The sequence below is a fragment of the Ylistrum balloti genome, unplaced genomic scaffold, assembly GCF_031769215.1.
Source record: "Ylistrum balloti isolate Yb309-2 unplaced genomic scaffold, AGI_CSIRO_Ybal_v1 Utg370042, whole genome shotgun sequence".
NCBI lineage: Eukaryota > Metazoa > Mollusca > Bivalvia > Pectinida > Pectinidae > Ylistrum > Ylistrum balloti.
The window spans coordinates 2,186,011-2,203,541 of NW_026782099.1; the positions used below are offsets into that span (position 1 = coordinate 2,186,011).

At 35.2% G+C, this 17,531-nt stretch overlaps 1 protein-coding gene across 3 annotated transcripts; it reads left to right on the forward strand.

The window, feature by feature from the left end:
* The first annotated feature begins 1,400 nt into the window (after nucleotides 1-1,400).
* On the forward strand, nucleotides 1,401-16,761 carry LOC132549080 (5'-AMP-activated protein kinase subunit beta-2-like). 3 transcript variants are annotated; one of them, XM_060212986.1, is made up of 7 exons: nucleotides 1,401-1,855; nucleotides 3,596-3,750; nucleotides 6,567-6,660; nucleotides 10,419-10,536; nucleotides 11,585-11,718; nucleotides 13,418-13,486; nucleotides 15,498-16,761. In XM_060212986.1, the coding sequence occupies exons 1-7, from the start codon at nucleotides 1,727-1,729 to the stop codon at nucleotides 15,573-15,575; spliced, it is 777 nt and encodes a 258-aa protein (XP_060068969.1). In that variant the 5' UTR covers nucleotides 1,401-1,726; the 3' UTR covers nucleotides 15,576-16,761. The 3 variants fall into 3 exon arrangements, with proteins under 3 accessions (XP_060068969.1, XP_060068970.1, XP_060068971.1); XM_060212987.1 differs by lacking the exon at nucleotides 6,567-6,660 and adding an exon at nucleotides 7,897-7,990; XM_060212988.1 differs by lacking the exon at nucleotides 1,401-1,855 and adding an exon at nucleotides 2,069-2,358.
* The last annotated feature ends 770 nt before the right edge of the window (nucleotides 16,762-17,531 follow it).

Genomic DNA, 17,531 nt, shown 5'->3' on the forward strand with positions numbered 1-17,531 from the left:
CCTGGTTCCTATATAAGTCGAGACGCTAGTCCCAAAACCGAGAGAGAGCTGGTCCAAATACTTACAGGTGCGCTGGTCCTTATGTATATCTAGGCGCTGATTCCAATATAAGCTCGTCGTGAGGTGTTGGTCCTAAAATCGAGGAATGGTCCAAAGACATGCCGAGGTGCTGGTCCTAATATATGTCCGTGCGTCGGTCCCTGCACACGCCAGGCGATTGTCCCAAAACAGCGATGGCTTGGTTCAATACAGATATATTGCATAGTCGAACCGCAGCATGGTACTAAGTCAAAGTCAACTGCCATTAATGAATTGGCATTGCCTTATCTAAAGCGGTGGAAAACAGCATATTTAGACCTTGGCTTGGCCTTGTCCTTCCTATAGTATAAAGTAGGACCAAGATATACATACACCAGGAGGTCTAGTTAACTCGAGGAGAAACTCTGTCTTATCGGCGGTACTTATGGTCAGCAATAGGCAGTGTGAATGACAAGATGCACTTAAAGCACAGGTGTGTCAACGGTGACAAAATTGATCGGGGAGCTGTTATAACAGGTGTGTCCACAATTATAAAGGAACAGGGAACAGCCTTTTTATAACAGACCCACAATATGAAAACGGACCGGGAATTTGTTAAATCAGGTGTGCCCATGGTGACAAGGGAACGGGAAAGTTGTATGGTGTGGTGGGGTTGAGGAACAGTTGTAAAAGATTCACAGTGACAAAGGGGTCGGGGAAACACTCTTTTCCACATGACAAGGGTGTTGGGGGATGATGGGAAGAGAGGGGGAGGGGGCTGAACAGAACACCTATGATGGATTTCAAATTACAAAGGGGGAGGAGAGGAGATATGACAGATATTTCCCATCGGAACAAGGGAGTCGGGAACTAGTAAAATAGGTGCGTCCACGATGACAAGGCGTTGGAATTTGTTCCGACCCATGCTTTAATAAAAACGGTGAGAAAAATGGCTTCTTTCGTTGGCAAGAGTTTGATGAACCTCACAAACTTACAAATGACCATGCACATATGTGGTGAAACAGTATTACCCAGTATTGTCATATTGACATACTTAATGCAATGTAATAGTTTGCAGGGACCGGTAGGTGACATGTATTTATTTAGCAACACTCCGTGTGCTTGTTCATATTACTTTGATTTTTTTAGCAAAATATTTTTCTCGTATTTGAACGTTGAATAATGTATGAAAACAGACCAGCTTGAAATGCACTCGGCTTGACATCTAACCCACTTCTGTTAAGTTATATAAACAATTTTATCCGAAATGCCGTCCCAGTGTATGGATCAAAGTTTAGTTTTGCCGAATCCCATGATTCTTATGTCATGCGCAAATGGGGATTATCATCCTCCATGTTTGTTTACCTTTGCAGACCGCTTCGTTCACCTCGCGATTTATTAATTGATATATGTTTGACCAGAATGGAAGTGAAAGGCAGAATGACATAGTTTACATTTAAAACATTATACTGTTTAAGTAGGGGATAATTGTATTTTTCTTTTGATTAATGCCTGCTTATTTTGACGTGTGAATAGTCAACGCACATGCAGTTCATTGAACCTGTCGAGCTGGCGAAACGTCATTGCCTACATCTTGAGTGATTTCCTCTTCTTTAAATTAGTTTGCTTCTTATTCACCGCATACCTCAACTGAACATCCTTCTGCTTCAACAATACCAGTCGATCTTGTTATCAGTTCGGTGAAGCAATGGGAAACACAACTCAAAAGGGTCGCCATGCGTCTGGAGATGACATGGGGCCATCTTTAACAGCTGGTCGATATATGAACGATTCGGGATCATTCGACCCTCCAGATGTCCTTCCGCCAAACTTTCGGGTAGGTAAAAACGAGTTAATAGAAAAACGGTTTATGATTTGTATGGTGTGTCGATATATTCACGAAGGAGGGGGTTTCATGACTGGTTTAAAGGTCAAGGTCACATGGATCTGAATATTCAGCAGTTGTTTACATGCTTGCGTGTACTGATTTCATTGTGTCCTTGTCTATTTCTGTTGCCTTTCTTATTTCGCGAATTTATATTTTTGTTGGTGTGGAAACAGAAGATTATAAGCACATCGTTATTTTTCTGTTAAAGCGTATGTGTTGCCATTGCCGCTTTTCGGTCGAATCAACACGAGGTCGCAGCCCAAATCTGTTCATCCGACATTCGAGGCCGTAAAGGAAAGGGAAACATTTTCTATATTAGTTTTTGTTATTCATATACCGCACTGATAGTAACCATGTTTATGCACGGAGAAATTGAACAGTTCCTGCAAGATTTACATGACGCCAGAGCCTTTGAGGTGGAAGTAAATGAAAGTCTTTGTAATGATGGAGTGGTAAGACAAAGGACCAATTAAAGTTATCAAAACGGGCATTTAGTTGTTGACCTTCAATAGCATACGTGTTGCAGTTTGTTTATTGATAAATACAGGAAATACCTTTATAAGTAATCTTATGATAATGACAATTTTTAATGAAGAATTTTTTTTTTACAATTTTAGGATGTTTATATATAAATTAGCTATAGGTCATGATCATGGTATGCCTACCTGTACATGACCTTCAGTAGTACTTAACTAAGTCCATCCAGTAGACTAGTGTTTGAGTTGCAAAAAATCTGTAAACATATGACACCTATCACATCATTAGATACAGTGATATTAAGATGGTGTACGATATATAACATATACTAACATTTTTTATCATTAACTCATTTTTAGACTACGGCAGCATGCCATTATTGTGATAGGAGCAAGATTTTTGAAGGTTTAGATTATTAATTTACCAGTGAAATAGGGGAAGAACTGCCTCTTGTTCATTTATAGGCGATTTGATGTTAATTAGTGTGTGCAGACAGCCTGGGCTTTGGAAATTAAAAGTGAGTGCACTAGTTAGACTTGGTGAACCTTACATCTAAATCTTATAGCTATTACTTTTTACTTGCCAAACATTTTAATGTGGTAGAACAAACCTGGGAGAGGAGGAATATAGACAGCAAAGGATTAACAAACCTTCATTACTTGTATATTGTAACAAACCTTCATTACAATATACAAGTATATTTGTTAGATAAAGAGTATCTATGTAATAGAGGGTAAGTCGAAATGCCTTCTCTCCTGTCTTGTGCATATAAAGTATTTATGTGAAAGTTTCTATCAGGCAGAAATAGCAATTTTAAGTTTGAGAAATCAATATATACAAATATTCTGGAATTGATTAATCTTAATTACTGAACTCATTAATTATACCTGCCATCATGATCAGCCATGACAACTGGGCATATTCAACTGTTCCCTGTCAAAGATTGTGTATGTTTGATTGGCTCAAGTCAAATGTAACCCTTAAACTTTGTCTTTATTCAAATTGAAAAAAGAAAAAATGTCAATTGCATGATATGCAAGACCTTGATATGTCTTATTCAAAGTTTATGAATATATGCACAATTCAAAAATAGATTTGTATATATGTGATATCAATGATATCATTTTTGGGTTTAATATGTATACACAAAATCGTGAAGATTGATATTTAGTTGTTTATGATATAGATAATTATCTGACATTTTTATTTCAGAGGGCCAGAGCTGCCACCACACAAAGTCAGGGTGACCCAGAGAATCTTAAAGAAAAGTTATTACCTACAGTGTTCAAATGGGAAGGCGGTGGCAAGGAAGTGTACATATCAGGATCATTTAACCAGTGGCGACAAAAGATACCACTCGCTAAAAGGTACTGTACATTGTCTCATAATGATTTCTATATCAAGTATACCAAAATGTAATTAAATGATCTATAAGGAGGAACACATGTGTAGTTATGTATCCATAATCATTTGGGGTCAACATTAACGCTTGTCCGCTTGTCCAGTACCAAATAAAATTGCTGTCAGTGAAGTGAAGACATTGAAACATTTGTCTGATGAGATAAATGAGAAATATTTATCTGTATTTTTATTTGTATTCTGAAATCATTAATTACTTTATACTCTAAGTAAGATAAGCAAAAACTAAGTTTATATTGGGGTGAACGTGTACACATGACACTGAGTACAATGGAAGTGATGCTCTAAAGGGGAAATTGTTTAATTCAGAGCTGCATACAAATGCTACCTAAATTTCCAAAGACGAAAATATGCAAAAACTAAGTTGATATTGGGGTGAACGTGTACACATGACACTGAGTACAATGGAAGTGATGCTCTAAAGGGGAAATTGTTTAATTCAGAGCTGCATACAAATGCTACCTAAATTTCCAAAGACGAAAATATGCAAACATCCTTACTGATTTGTTTGACATAAAAAGGCACGCAAAGTTAACTTGTAAGACACTGCGTCAATGCTGATGAAATGAGAGAAAAAGTCTAAAATGGAAAGCAGACTGATTAAATTTGGCTTCCTTAGAAACAGGTCAAACAATTGGTGAAAGAGTGTAGAAGAAGAGGATCTATCTGTAATAGAGAAAAAAAATTAATGCGATAAAAGCAGTCTTGAAAATTCCAGGGGTCATGGAAAAGTGAATTTGTAGGGCTGTATTATAAAGATTAAAAAGACGAAAGTAGAAGTAAGGTGATAACAGAGGCTGATACTCCTGGACCCTCTACTTATACTAGTAATGGACATCTAGTAGGTGTGATGTATTGTGGTATATGTAGACATTAAAAAACCATAGCTGATCAGACAACCTCTATATTCATGGTAAATATCAATAATTTCGTGCATTGAATTGTCGTGATTACAATCTTGTTGCTTTATGCAAGTCAAACATTTTTAAAAATTACCTTTTAAAATTGAAAGTTATCAATTTGGACAAGAAATTCTTTCTTTCAGACGAGTCATTTTACCTGTAATTTGTCTGAAAAGGCAAGTACAGAAAAAAGTTAATGTCAACCCCTTTGTTGAAATAAATTGAATCTAAACAAAACTTTTAATTTGCTTGTATCTGATAACTTTTGTGTAATTATAATGACTAAGTTGAAGTGTCTTTTCATTTTTGTGGGAAAAGAAAACCGGAATCCAAATTTTTGAGGTATATGTAAAATGTAGATTTTACAAAATTTCCTTTAAAAGGAAAATTCAATTTCAGAACTCAATTCAAACTGAAGATTCTTATAACGTCTTTAGACGAATCACTGTACATATCAAAAATAGGATAATAGATTGTTTATACTAATTTTAGCAGTGTTTTCTGCATGTTAAATCACATTATATAGCAATACACTGTATAAGCGCGAGATAACATTGAAGTGTTTAACAAGTTATGATGCATCACAAATTTCCATACAGCTAAGATAATGTCCATGTTTGGAGTATGTTATGACAGACTCAAATCCACAAGTTATATTGTTATACTGATCGCCTAACAATTAAGAAATATATATAATGATTTAGACCAGTTAGATGAATGCCAGTCCACTGGTGTTATGTACTTAATTTGAAAGTCAATTACAATATACTGGTATAGTGCTGTTAGTATGCAACGCCATATATTACTCATAATGTTGATTATTACTACCTTGCTAACTGTAAAATCCTCTTATCTATTGCAAACCACTGATCTATAGGGTATGATTAATTTTTTTGGAAAATATTTGGTAAATGTTCAGATTGAGACATGTTAAAAATGACAACATACCAGACTTAACAAAAAAAGGAACTGATCATCGATATTGAACCTTTTATTTTAGTATACAATGTATGTACTAATCTTTGGTACCAAAATTGTAGGGGTTGTTGACATGCAAAATTTATGTGTCAAGTCTCTACAGTCTACATAAGCTTTACTGGCATAGGCGATGACGATGGCTGCAGGGCATTTTTAATTACTGCACTTTTGTAGTAAATAATTCAAATATAAATACTAGTGTAATGAAAATCTCAAGTTTGCAATTTATAATTTTGATACATTAATAATTGTCATTTTGCATTCTTGCAGTGTGTATTATATATATTCATGGACATTCTGTTTTGTTTATCCTATAGTCATTGCACCACATATGTTTTGTGACAAATTGTGTCTGTTAAATAATATCCTCCTTATTCTGACCTTGATTTTAATGATTCCTACCTGTATTACATATCGGACTGACTTTCAAAATTTGTGCTTGAATGTGTTATTTGTAGTTAGTATGAAGTTATAATGATCCCCCTTCAGGTGCAGTGTCATTATGAGTTGACCTCTACTCTTGATGTATAGGTGAATGCATGTAAAAACTGAACCTCACAGTGAGTAGGAAGTGTGACTACATGTGTATGACAACGTTAATAAGATGGTCTATAGAAGTGTAAATATATGTGTATGATGTAATTAAATATGTATGATGTGATTAAATATTATGATGTGACTAAATGTGTATGATGTGACTACATGTTAAGATGTCCATTGGAAGTTTGACTAGACGCGTGTGATGTGACTAGTACATGTATCAAGTGACTACACTTTAAAATGACCCATAGAAATTCTTACTTCATGATTATGAACTGTCTATACCCCACAGAAAGTAATAGTAATTGTCAGCTAACATATGTGTTGTGTCTTTCTTATTTCAGCCATGGTGATTTTTTTGCTATTGTGAATATAGAGGAAGGAGACCATCAATATAAGTTTTTTGTTGATGGTCAGTGGGTGCACAACCCTAACGAGGTACTCCACTTTTGATGACCTGTGTGTGTGTTGGAGGAATTCTGTTCTTCTCCTAGTTACAAATCTGTAACCCTGTATCACAGACATTCTACAGATCTACATTTAACACTGTTAGACATTATATACTAATTTGAAGATGCACATTTCTCATCTGTACATGTCTGTGATCTGGGACAATGTGTACCTACTCAAGATGTCCGTCTCATTATCAGAGTAACCTGGGTATACCTTAGACTGGCTTAGACTGGCTAGATAAGATGAACAGTATCCTACTGTAAACACACATCAGACAAGTTTGTTTTGTTTCTCACCGTATATATATCTTTTGTTGTAGAGCATGCAGTTTCCTTTTAATACTCATTGATTTTCTCTGTCATCATATATATACCGTACTGACAATACCTTCGAAATACAATTTCTTACAATTAGAGGTTGTGTAATTGTAATAGGTTGGTGAAATGATCACCTTGACACATTTTGATATTTATTATTATGATGTTGTGATGTGGGTTTTGCTGTCAGTACAATGTTGGCAGATGGAGACCAATGTGTTTGTTATACAAGTGTATGTTTACTCATGGTGAAACAGGAAATCATGTGGGATTCAGCTACTTGTCTCAGTACATTCCATTCATATTTAAATCACATCATGTAACCTATGACCTTTGTTATTGTATTTTAAAGCTTAAATATCTGGCATTTTGTCAAGAAACAGAAGTGATAATTACTGTGGTACATTGTCCTGGTTTACAATATTAAGGACAGTGTTCTGTAATTACTGTGTTATCCATACCTACATGTGTAGGAAGTCTAGTTGTCATGGAGGTTTTTGTCATTTCTATAAAAAAAATACTTGTGTTATTTGTTTTAATAATGAACAGAGTATTGCCTGACAGTTCATAGCTATTAAAGCAATTCATTTTGTATAGTGTTTTCTCAAAATATGGACAAGTCCCAAATTAAAGGAAAAGTACAAGATATTACTAACGATATGTTAATTGAAATACTTATTCAAAAATTTGAAACTGGAGTTTCATCATTATTTCCTGTTTCATCTCAAATGTGTTTGTGGAAACGAAGCTTCTTCATCCTGTGGGCTGTTTTCCAAGTGCTCTCATTAGAGCTAACATTTCCTTTTGTTGAAAGCTTGATTGGTGTTGGTATGCATGCTAATTATGTACAAATAGTTCTGCTGTGGCTTTGTTTTATGTTTGGACCTCTTTCACTGTTTTTCAGCCATGGGAACTTTATCACGATTTTAGATCTGCCAGAGGGGGAGCATCAATATAAATTTCATGTGGATGGGCAGTGGATACACGGCGAGGAGGAGGTAGAGTTATGTCCCCTTGTCTTGTATCTGTATAATGTACAACACACAAAACTATAGATTATAGAGGACCACAGGGATGGTATCATATATAGTTGATAAAATCTCTTGTATTAGGTGTAACACAAACAGAAGTATTATGTTCTGTAGCTAGATGTATAATCTCCAAATTTTGTTATATGTGTATTTTGTGCTCCTTATAATTAATACCTGCAGTTTAACATGACCACACACTAGGGTTATACTATTCTCTTCTGCTACTTATACATGTTATAGGCATATCATGCTCCATAGTATGTATACATAATAGGGACTTCAGATTAGGGTTACAAACCTCTGTAATATATCCTATACCTGTAACATACCTTTTTATAATATGACCCTCCCTTCCTGTTGCGGATTGTGTTTCTCAAGAAAATGATAAAGGGACCAGTTATGTCTTTGAGCATGGCATACCATCAATAGCAAAATCAACAGGCGCTGACAAGGGTTACAACTCTTGCTTGTATGTATCATATAATCCATAGTTACCTACGACTAGGTCTACGACCTTTTGTACTATATATATCACACATAGTAAGTTACAAATACATACATATTTAAGTTCAGGCTAGCATAAAAGTAACAATTGCCTGCAATATAATAGCATACAGTGTACATTTGATATTGTTTCTTAAAGGGAGATAACTTCAATGTATGCATGTGTCCATATATTCCACTCTGTATAAGCTTTCTGTATAAGTGCTGTATTAGTAAACCATCTGTGATGTAAGAAATTATTAAGAACTCTGGCAATATTATCTCCTTGTACAAGTAAATTTGATATGGTCCTGTCCTATTTACCGTGTTCTGTGTAGAATCTAAGACACCACAGCATCAGGCAGCTGTAAGAGTTTCACTAATCAACAGTCAGAATACGCTCTTTATGGGAAAGATTGAACTATTTCAATGAAATTCAGATGAAGTGAGAATTGAGTCCTTGGAATACAGATAATTCTGTATATCTTATTGAATTTATTGAATTTAATTAGTGTTAATTGATCTAAGGAAATTTCAGTGTGTTGTATAACATTAAGAATAATGGCAGATCTAACAGGGAAGGGGGTCAACTTGAGTTGTATAACAAAAAAGTAACTTAATATTTTATATATCTTGTCAGTGTTTAACCAATCATATTTACTTTTTCTGCCAACTTTTTTTAACTCTTTGTATCATGAACAACAACATTTTATATTTAGGGATGGGATTCTTAGAATTTAGTGTTGCTAATGCCAGTATTTAAGTGACCATGCTTATTGTAATCCTACATGCATAATCCATGGTATCCAGTACAAGTGCCTGATATGGCAACAAGTTCGGTTGCATGTTCCATTGTATGCGGTGGAATCTTAACTTCAACTGACAGAATATTTTTTACTCTCTACAGAGAGATTGACAGGACATTTATAAATACAAAATTAGAAGCTAAACTGTATCTCGTTACCAAGTAATCGATTTTCAAGGTTAAATTGTTTCTGAAGCTGGTATACAATCAGTCTTTCTGTGGTGTCATCTGTCACTACTTGGCCTTATAGTGCTTGTCGTTATAGATAACAGTCATTGTTGTGATTTGAATTAAGAATATTTTCCTTTCCATAAATGACCGTTAGAGACAAGTATAATTTGCTAGTGTGTCATATATATGTGTGAAAGAAAAAGTTAAATTTGAAGATCAATTAAAAGAAATTTAGTATTAATCAATGATTATCATATAGATTGTCAATACATAAAGTTTTACAAGTGCTGGAAGTGCAGAGAAATTTGTTTTATTTCAAATATGGTGTGTCCCTTTGTGAAAGTTCCTTTATCCATTTCATACCGAAAAGAAAAGAAATAGTAGGGGCCACAATTGCTCCGCTGAGACATGGACCAGTCTGAGCTGTGGTTGTGTTACTGGGCCTGGACAAGACAAATTTATCTCATTGCTTTTGATACCATAAGACCGGTCTTCAGTGTGTCGTTCACCACTAGGTACTACAAGGAGACCCTGCCTGCAACATACCCTTTCTGTTCACGGACAATAAAGGCAGAAAAAGAAAAAGGGGAGAAAAGACATGAAATATCAGGACAGGAATAGATGTTATACTCCAAACAATAGTTACAACAGAGAAACTCTTCTCTCTGTATAATATACAGTATTTTGTGTTTCATTGTTTCTTGTGTGTGTCCTCACAAAGTGGTACAATCACATCAGAAATTCAACAGATTTCTTCATGCACACTGTAACTTGATATACATTATATAAAGTAAAAGTGGTTTAGGATCTCAACCTTTGTTTATAATTAAAAAATAACCTAGAATATTGGTGTAACATGAGCTGTATTACAAATGTAAAGGTTATCGGATGTCAATCTTTTACTATGATATGTGACACAATCTCTGTATTTTTCAGCCTACTGTAGAAAATACTGTGGGTACATTGAACAATGTCATCAATGTGAAAAAATCAGACTTTGAAGTATTTGAAGCATTAGCACTGGATAGCAAAAACACCAACAGTGCCAAACGACGTAAGTATGAAAATAAGAACTATAAGGGATTTGTAGTATATGAAAATCATTGTAAGGAAGATGTGTGTGTCACACAGAGTATGGGGGTCAGTATAACATTGATGTGTGTGTCACACAGAGTATGGGGGTCAGTATAACATTGATGTGTGTGTCACACAGAGTATGGGGGTCAGTATAACATTGATGTTTGTGTCACCTAGATGTGAGTATAAGGGTTAGTATAAAATTGATGTTTGTGTCACCTAGATGTGAGTATAAGGTTTAGTATAACATTGATGTTTGTGTCACCTAGATGTGAGTGTAAGGGTTAGTATAACATGGATGTTTGTGTCACCTAGATGTGAGTATAAGGGTTAATATAACATGGATGTTTGTGTCATCTAGATGTGAGTATAAGGGTTAATATAACATGGATGTTTGTGTCACACAGATATCAATATGTTTGTCTAAATACATAGCTGTTTGTGGTACACAGATGTAAGTATGAGGGTCAGAATGCCATGTATACTTAGGTCACTCAGATATGAGCTCGAGAGTCGGTGTGTATAGATGTTTGTGGTACACAGACGTGAGTCACTCAGATATGAGCTAGAGAGTCGATGTGTATAGATGTTTGTGGTACACAGATGTGAGTCACTCAGAGATGAACTCGGGAGTCAGTGTGTATGGATGTTTGTGGTACACAGATGTGAGTATGAAGGTCTGTATACAAAGATGTTTGTGGTACACAGATGTGAGTATGAAGGTCTGTATACAAAGATGTTTGTGGTACACAGATGTGAGTATGAAGGTCTGTATACAAAGATGTTTGTGGTACACAGATGTGAGTCACTCAGATATGAGCTCGAGAGTCGGTGTGTATAGATGTTTGTGGTACACAGATGCGAGTATGAAGGTAAGTGATGTGAGTATGAAGGTCTGTATACATGTTTGTGGTACACAGATGCGAGTATGAAGTTCACTATACAAAGCTGTTGTGGTACACAGATGTGATTACTAGAGTCAGTAGGAGATGGAGATTGTCAAAATGATTATTTTTATTCTACAGTCGACATCAGTGGTCCACAAAATGATTATGGGCAGGAAGTACCCCCCAGACGGCCTGGAGAGAAACATAGTGGGCCCCCTATACTACCTCCTCATCTACTGCAGGTCATACTTAACAAGGACACACCAGCTCATGTAAGTCACATTCAACATGGACACACAATCGTTGTAAGTCACATTCAACAAAGACACACCAGCTCAAGTAAGTCACATTCAACATAGACACACAAGCTCATGTAAGTCTCATTCAACAAAGACACACCAGCTCATGTAAGTCACATTCAACATAGACACACAATCGTTGTAAGTCACATTCAACATAGACACACAAGCTCATGTAAGTCTCATTCAACAAAGACACACCAGCTCATGTAAGTCACATTCAACATAGACACACAATCGTTGTAAGTCACATTCAACAAAGACACACCAGCTCAAGTAAGTCACATTCAACATAGACACAACAGCTCATGTAAGTCACATTCAACATGGACACACAAGCTCATGTAAGTCTCATTCAACATGGGCACACATGCTCATGAAAGACACAATCTACATGGACACACCAGCTCATGTAAGTCACATTCAACATAGACACACCAGCTCATGTAAGTCACATTCAACATAGACACACAAGCTCATGTAAGTCTCATTCAACATAGACACACCAGCTCATGTAAGTCACATTCAACATAGACACACCAGCTCATGTAAGTCACATTCAACATAGACACACCAGCTCATGTAAGTCACATTCAACATAGACACACCAGCTCATGTAAGTCACATTCAACATAGACACACCAGCTCATGTAAGTCTCATTCAACAAAGACACACCAGCTCATGTAAGTCACATTCAACATGGACACACAAGCTCATGTAAGTCTCATTCAACAAAGACACACCAGCTCATGTAAGTCACATTCAACATAGACACACAATCGTTGTAAGTCACATTCAACAAAGACACACCAGCTCAAGTAAGTCACATTCAACATGGACACACAAGCTCATGTAAGTCTCATTCAACATAGACACACCAGCTCATGTAAGTCACATTCAACATAGACACACCAGCTCATGTAAGTCACATTCAACATAGACACACCAGCTCATGTAAGTCACATTCAACATGGACACACAAGCTCGTGTAAGTCACATTCAACAAAGACACACCAGCTCATGTAAGTCACATTCAACATAGACACACAATCGTTGTAAGTCACATTCAACAAAGACACACCAGCTCAAGTAAGTCACATTCAACATGGACACACAAGCTCATGTAAGTCTCATTCAACATAGACACACCAGCTCATGTAAGTCACATTCAACATAGACACACAATCGTTGTAAGTCACATTCAACAAAGACACACCAGCTCAAGTAAGTCACATTCAACATAGACACAACAGCTCATGTAAGTCACGTTCAACATGGACACACAAGCTCATGTAAGTCTCATTCAACATGGGCACACATGCTCATGAAAGACACAATCTACATGGACACACCAGCTAATAATGTAAGTCTGAATTGACATTGGCACACAAAGCATGTAATTTTGAATCAGCATGGACACTACATTACCAGGTACCATTGTTAAAATTTCGTTAAGGTTTAGTTTTAACATATGTAATTTGAAACATAAATGGAAATGGACACATGTGTAAGAACTTCAGATTTTTCTCTTCTATAAAACAATTGTAAAATGGCCTGCTTGCTTTCATCAAGGCTAGCAAGAGTAATTATTGAAATCTAATTAAACATGTTTCATGTGCATGTATTTTTTATTAAAACAAAATTATAAATATCAGTGGTTTATGATTTTAGTGTGAGCCGACCCTGCTGCCTGAACCCAACCATGTGATGTTAAACCATCTTTATGCATTGTCTATAAAGGTAGGTAGCTGTATCATTTGAATACTTCAAAATAAAAGAGGATTCAAAGGTCAAAGTCTCCATAATGATTTTAAGATAAACTATAAGAAAGCCTATTTATAGTGATGTGTGTTTTAGAGTTCAATGTTCACTGTTACTTTATAGAAGCTGTAAATTTGGATGGGACTGGGAGCATTAATATCTGAGACATTCTTGTTATTTACTTAATCTGTGATCTGTAAAATGGATGATGTAATTAAGATAAAATCTTCAGCTCTCAAGTTATTGTGAATATTCAAGAAGAATTGATTTTCAATTTTCTTTATTAAATTTTAATTCCTTTACACGTTAAATGTTTTAAGATGGATATAGTTGGTGTAAGAACAGTAAACAAGAAATGGTAATCAATTAAGATATGGACTGTACCCAGTTGTCAAATGTTTGTGAATCAATGATTATACTAAAAGAATCTTTCTATTTCATTGTAAAATGTTGTACATGTTGCTATTTACATTCAAAAATGTTAGTAGGGATTTGGTTTTATTTTTATGTGTATAACAGTATAGTGTTTACAAGATGGTGTAATGGTGTAAAACATTATATTGTTTACAGGGTGGTGTGATTGTGTATAACTGTACAGTGTTTACAGGATGGTGTGATTGTGTATAACTATACAGTGTTTACAGGGTGGTGTGATTGTGTATAACTGTACAGTGTTTACAGGATGGTGTGATTGTGTATAACTATACAGTGTTTACAGGGTGGTGTGATTGTGTATAACTATACAGTGTTTACAGGATGGTGTGATTGTGTATAACTATACAGTGTTTACAGGATGGTGTGATTGTGTATAACTATACAGTGTTTACAGGATGGTGTGATTGTGTATAACTGTACAGTGTTTACAGGATGGTGTGATTGTGTATAACTGTACAGTGTTTACAGGATGGTGTGATTGTGTTTAGTTTTAACATATGTAATTTAACTATACAGTGTTTACAGGGTGGTGTGATTGTGTATAACTATACAGTGTTTACAGGATGGTGTGATTGTGTATAACTATACAGTGTTTACAGGATGGTGTGATTGTGTATAACTATACAGTGTTTACAGGATGGTGTGATTGTGTATAACTATACAGTGTTTACAGGATGGTGTGATTGTGTATAACTATACAGTGTTTACAGGATGGTGTGATTGTGTATAACTATACAGTGTTTACAGGATGGTGTGATTGTGTATAACTATACAGTGTTTACAGGGTGGTGTGATTGTGTATAACTGTACAGTGTTTACAGGGTGGTGTGATTGTGTATAACTATACAGTGTTTACAGGGTGGTGTGATTGTGTATAACTGTACAGTGTTTACAGGGTGGTGTGATTGTGTATAACTATACAGTGTTTACAGGATGGTGTGATTGTGTGTGTTTACAGGATGGTGTGATTGTGTATAACTATACAGTGTTTACAGGGTGGTGTGATTGTGTATAACTATACAGTGTTTACAGGGTGGTGTGATTGTGTATAACTATACAGTGTTTACAGGATGGTGTGATTGTGTATAACTATACAGTGTTTACAGGATGGTGTGATTGTGTATAACTATACAGTGTTTACAGGATGGTGTGATTGTGTATAACTATACAGTGTTTACAGGATGGTGTGATTGTGTATAACTATACAGTGTTTACAGGATGGTGTGATTGTGTATAACTATACAGTGTTTACAGGATGGTGTGATTGTGTATAACTATACAGTGTTTACAGGATGGTGTGATTGTGTATAACTATACAGTGTTTACAGGATGGTGTGATTGTGTATAACTATACAGTGTTTACAGGATGGTGTGATTGTGTATAACTATACAGTGTTTACAGGATGGTGTGATTGTGTATAACTATACAGTGTTTACAGGGTGGTGTGATTGTGTATAACTATACAGTGTTTACAGGGTGGTGTGATTGTGTATAACTATACAGTGTTTACAGGATGGTGTGATGATTTTTTTAACTGTATTTCTTTGTTTACAGGATGGTGTGATGGTGCTTAGCGGCACTCATAGATTCAGGAAAAAGTATGTGACTACTCTACTATACAAACCAATATAGCTTCTGTGTATAATTTAATTAATTGGCTCATGTCAGACTGACAGCTATTTTAGGATTATTTTTAAGGAATAAAAGAGGATAATGACTGATGTGATAATTGTCGAGTTGCCACAACTAGACAGAGTTGTTATGTAAATAGCTTAAACCAAGTAAACTTGAGTGCTTGTTGTGTAAATATATATTATTGGAGTGTGTGTCTATAAGAAGAGAGATTGGATGCTTGAAGTTGGAAGAAAATTGTACTTTTATTTTGTTCAAAGAATGAAATGTGATATGTACATCTGTGTATATATTAGGGTTGTAAATTGTAAATAGATGTAATTGTGTATAGACTAACAGCAGTGACAACTGGATTTTCATATTCACTTTTATCTGACATGATGTGACAGTCGTATTAAATTTTTTACTTATATAGGATTTCAGAGGTTTTGGAAACAAAATTACATGAAATGGAAGGGAATTGTTCATCACCTTCATCATGTTTAGTTTTTGTTTTATAAGATAGGAAAATGGTATAATATCACATCACACATAGGTCATGTGATGAAATGGTAATCACACAACATTATACAATGTACATCTGTTTGTATATTGTTAACACTGGTTTTATATTGGAGCATGTAAACACTGACATGGATTAGGTATGGTATTTTAAAGTGCTAATGTAAAATATTTACTGACCAAAGTTATGTTTTAATTTGTTCAAGCTGAGATACTGTGATAAAAACAGAAATTTCCTCTTTCATTTCATAAAGACTGTAATATTTCAAAAATTTTCACAATGTCTGGCTTTAAAATATTGAAGTTTTTAAAAGAAATTGTTTTTTTTCCTGATTATGCTGATAAATAATTACACTAACAAAAGAATTAACAAAAAAAAGTGCAATAAAAGTTTTGTCTGATCATTTTATTTCATATAGTTGAAATAAAACTTCTCTGTCTTCATATAAAACCCATTGAAGGATACCTTTATTATCAGAAGATAGACTAGTCTATTAGACCCTAGATACACGATTGGTGTTAGATCAGTTATCTGTGTTGATTCTGATAATAGACTAGTCTATTAGACCCTAGATACACGATTGGTGTTAGATCAGTTATCTGTATTGATTCTGATAATAGACTAGTCTATTAGACCCTAGATACACGATTGGTGTTAGATCAGTCATCTGTGTTGATTCTGATAATAGACCTAGTACACGATTGGTGTTAGACAGTCATCTGTATTGATTCTGATAATAGACGTGTCTATTAGACCCCAGATACACGATTGGTGTTAGATCAGTTATCTGTATTGATTCTGATAATAGACGTATCTATTAGGACCTAGATACACGGTTGGTGTTAGATCAGTCATCTGTATTGATTCTGATAATAGACGTGTCTATTAGGACCTAGATACACGATTGGTGTTAGATCAGTTATCTGTGTTGATTCTGATAATAGACTAGTCTATTAGACCCTAGATACACGATTGGTGTTAGATCAGTCATCTGTATTGATTCTGATAATAGACATGTCTATTAGGACCTAGATACACGATTGGTGTTAGATCAGTCATCTGTATTGATTCTGATAATAGACGTGTCTATTAGACCCCAGATACACGATTGGTGTTAGATCAGTTATCTGTATTGATTCTGATAATAGACGTATCTATTAGGACCTAGATACACGGTTGGTGTTAGATCAGTCATCTGTATTGATTCTGATAATAGACGTGTCTATTAGGACCTAGATACACGGTTGGTGTTAGATCAGTCATCTGTATTGATTCTGATATTAATGTAACTATCTTCTCAATTCACATTAATGAAGTTGGTGCATGTGTAATAGTCAAATAGTCAAAATTTCCCATGGAGATTATAAGTAGATGGCAGGAATTTTTTAGACACAACTGAGATGTGTTACATATGTGGATGTCTAGTTACATATGTAGATATCTAGTTTCATATG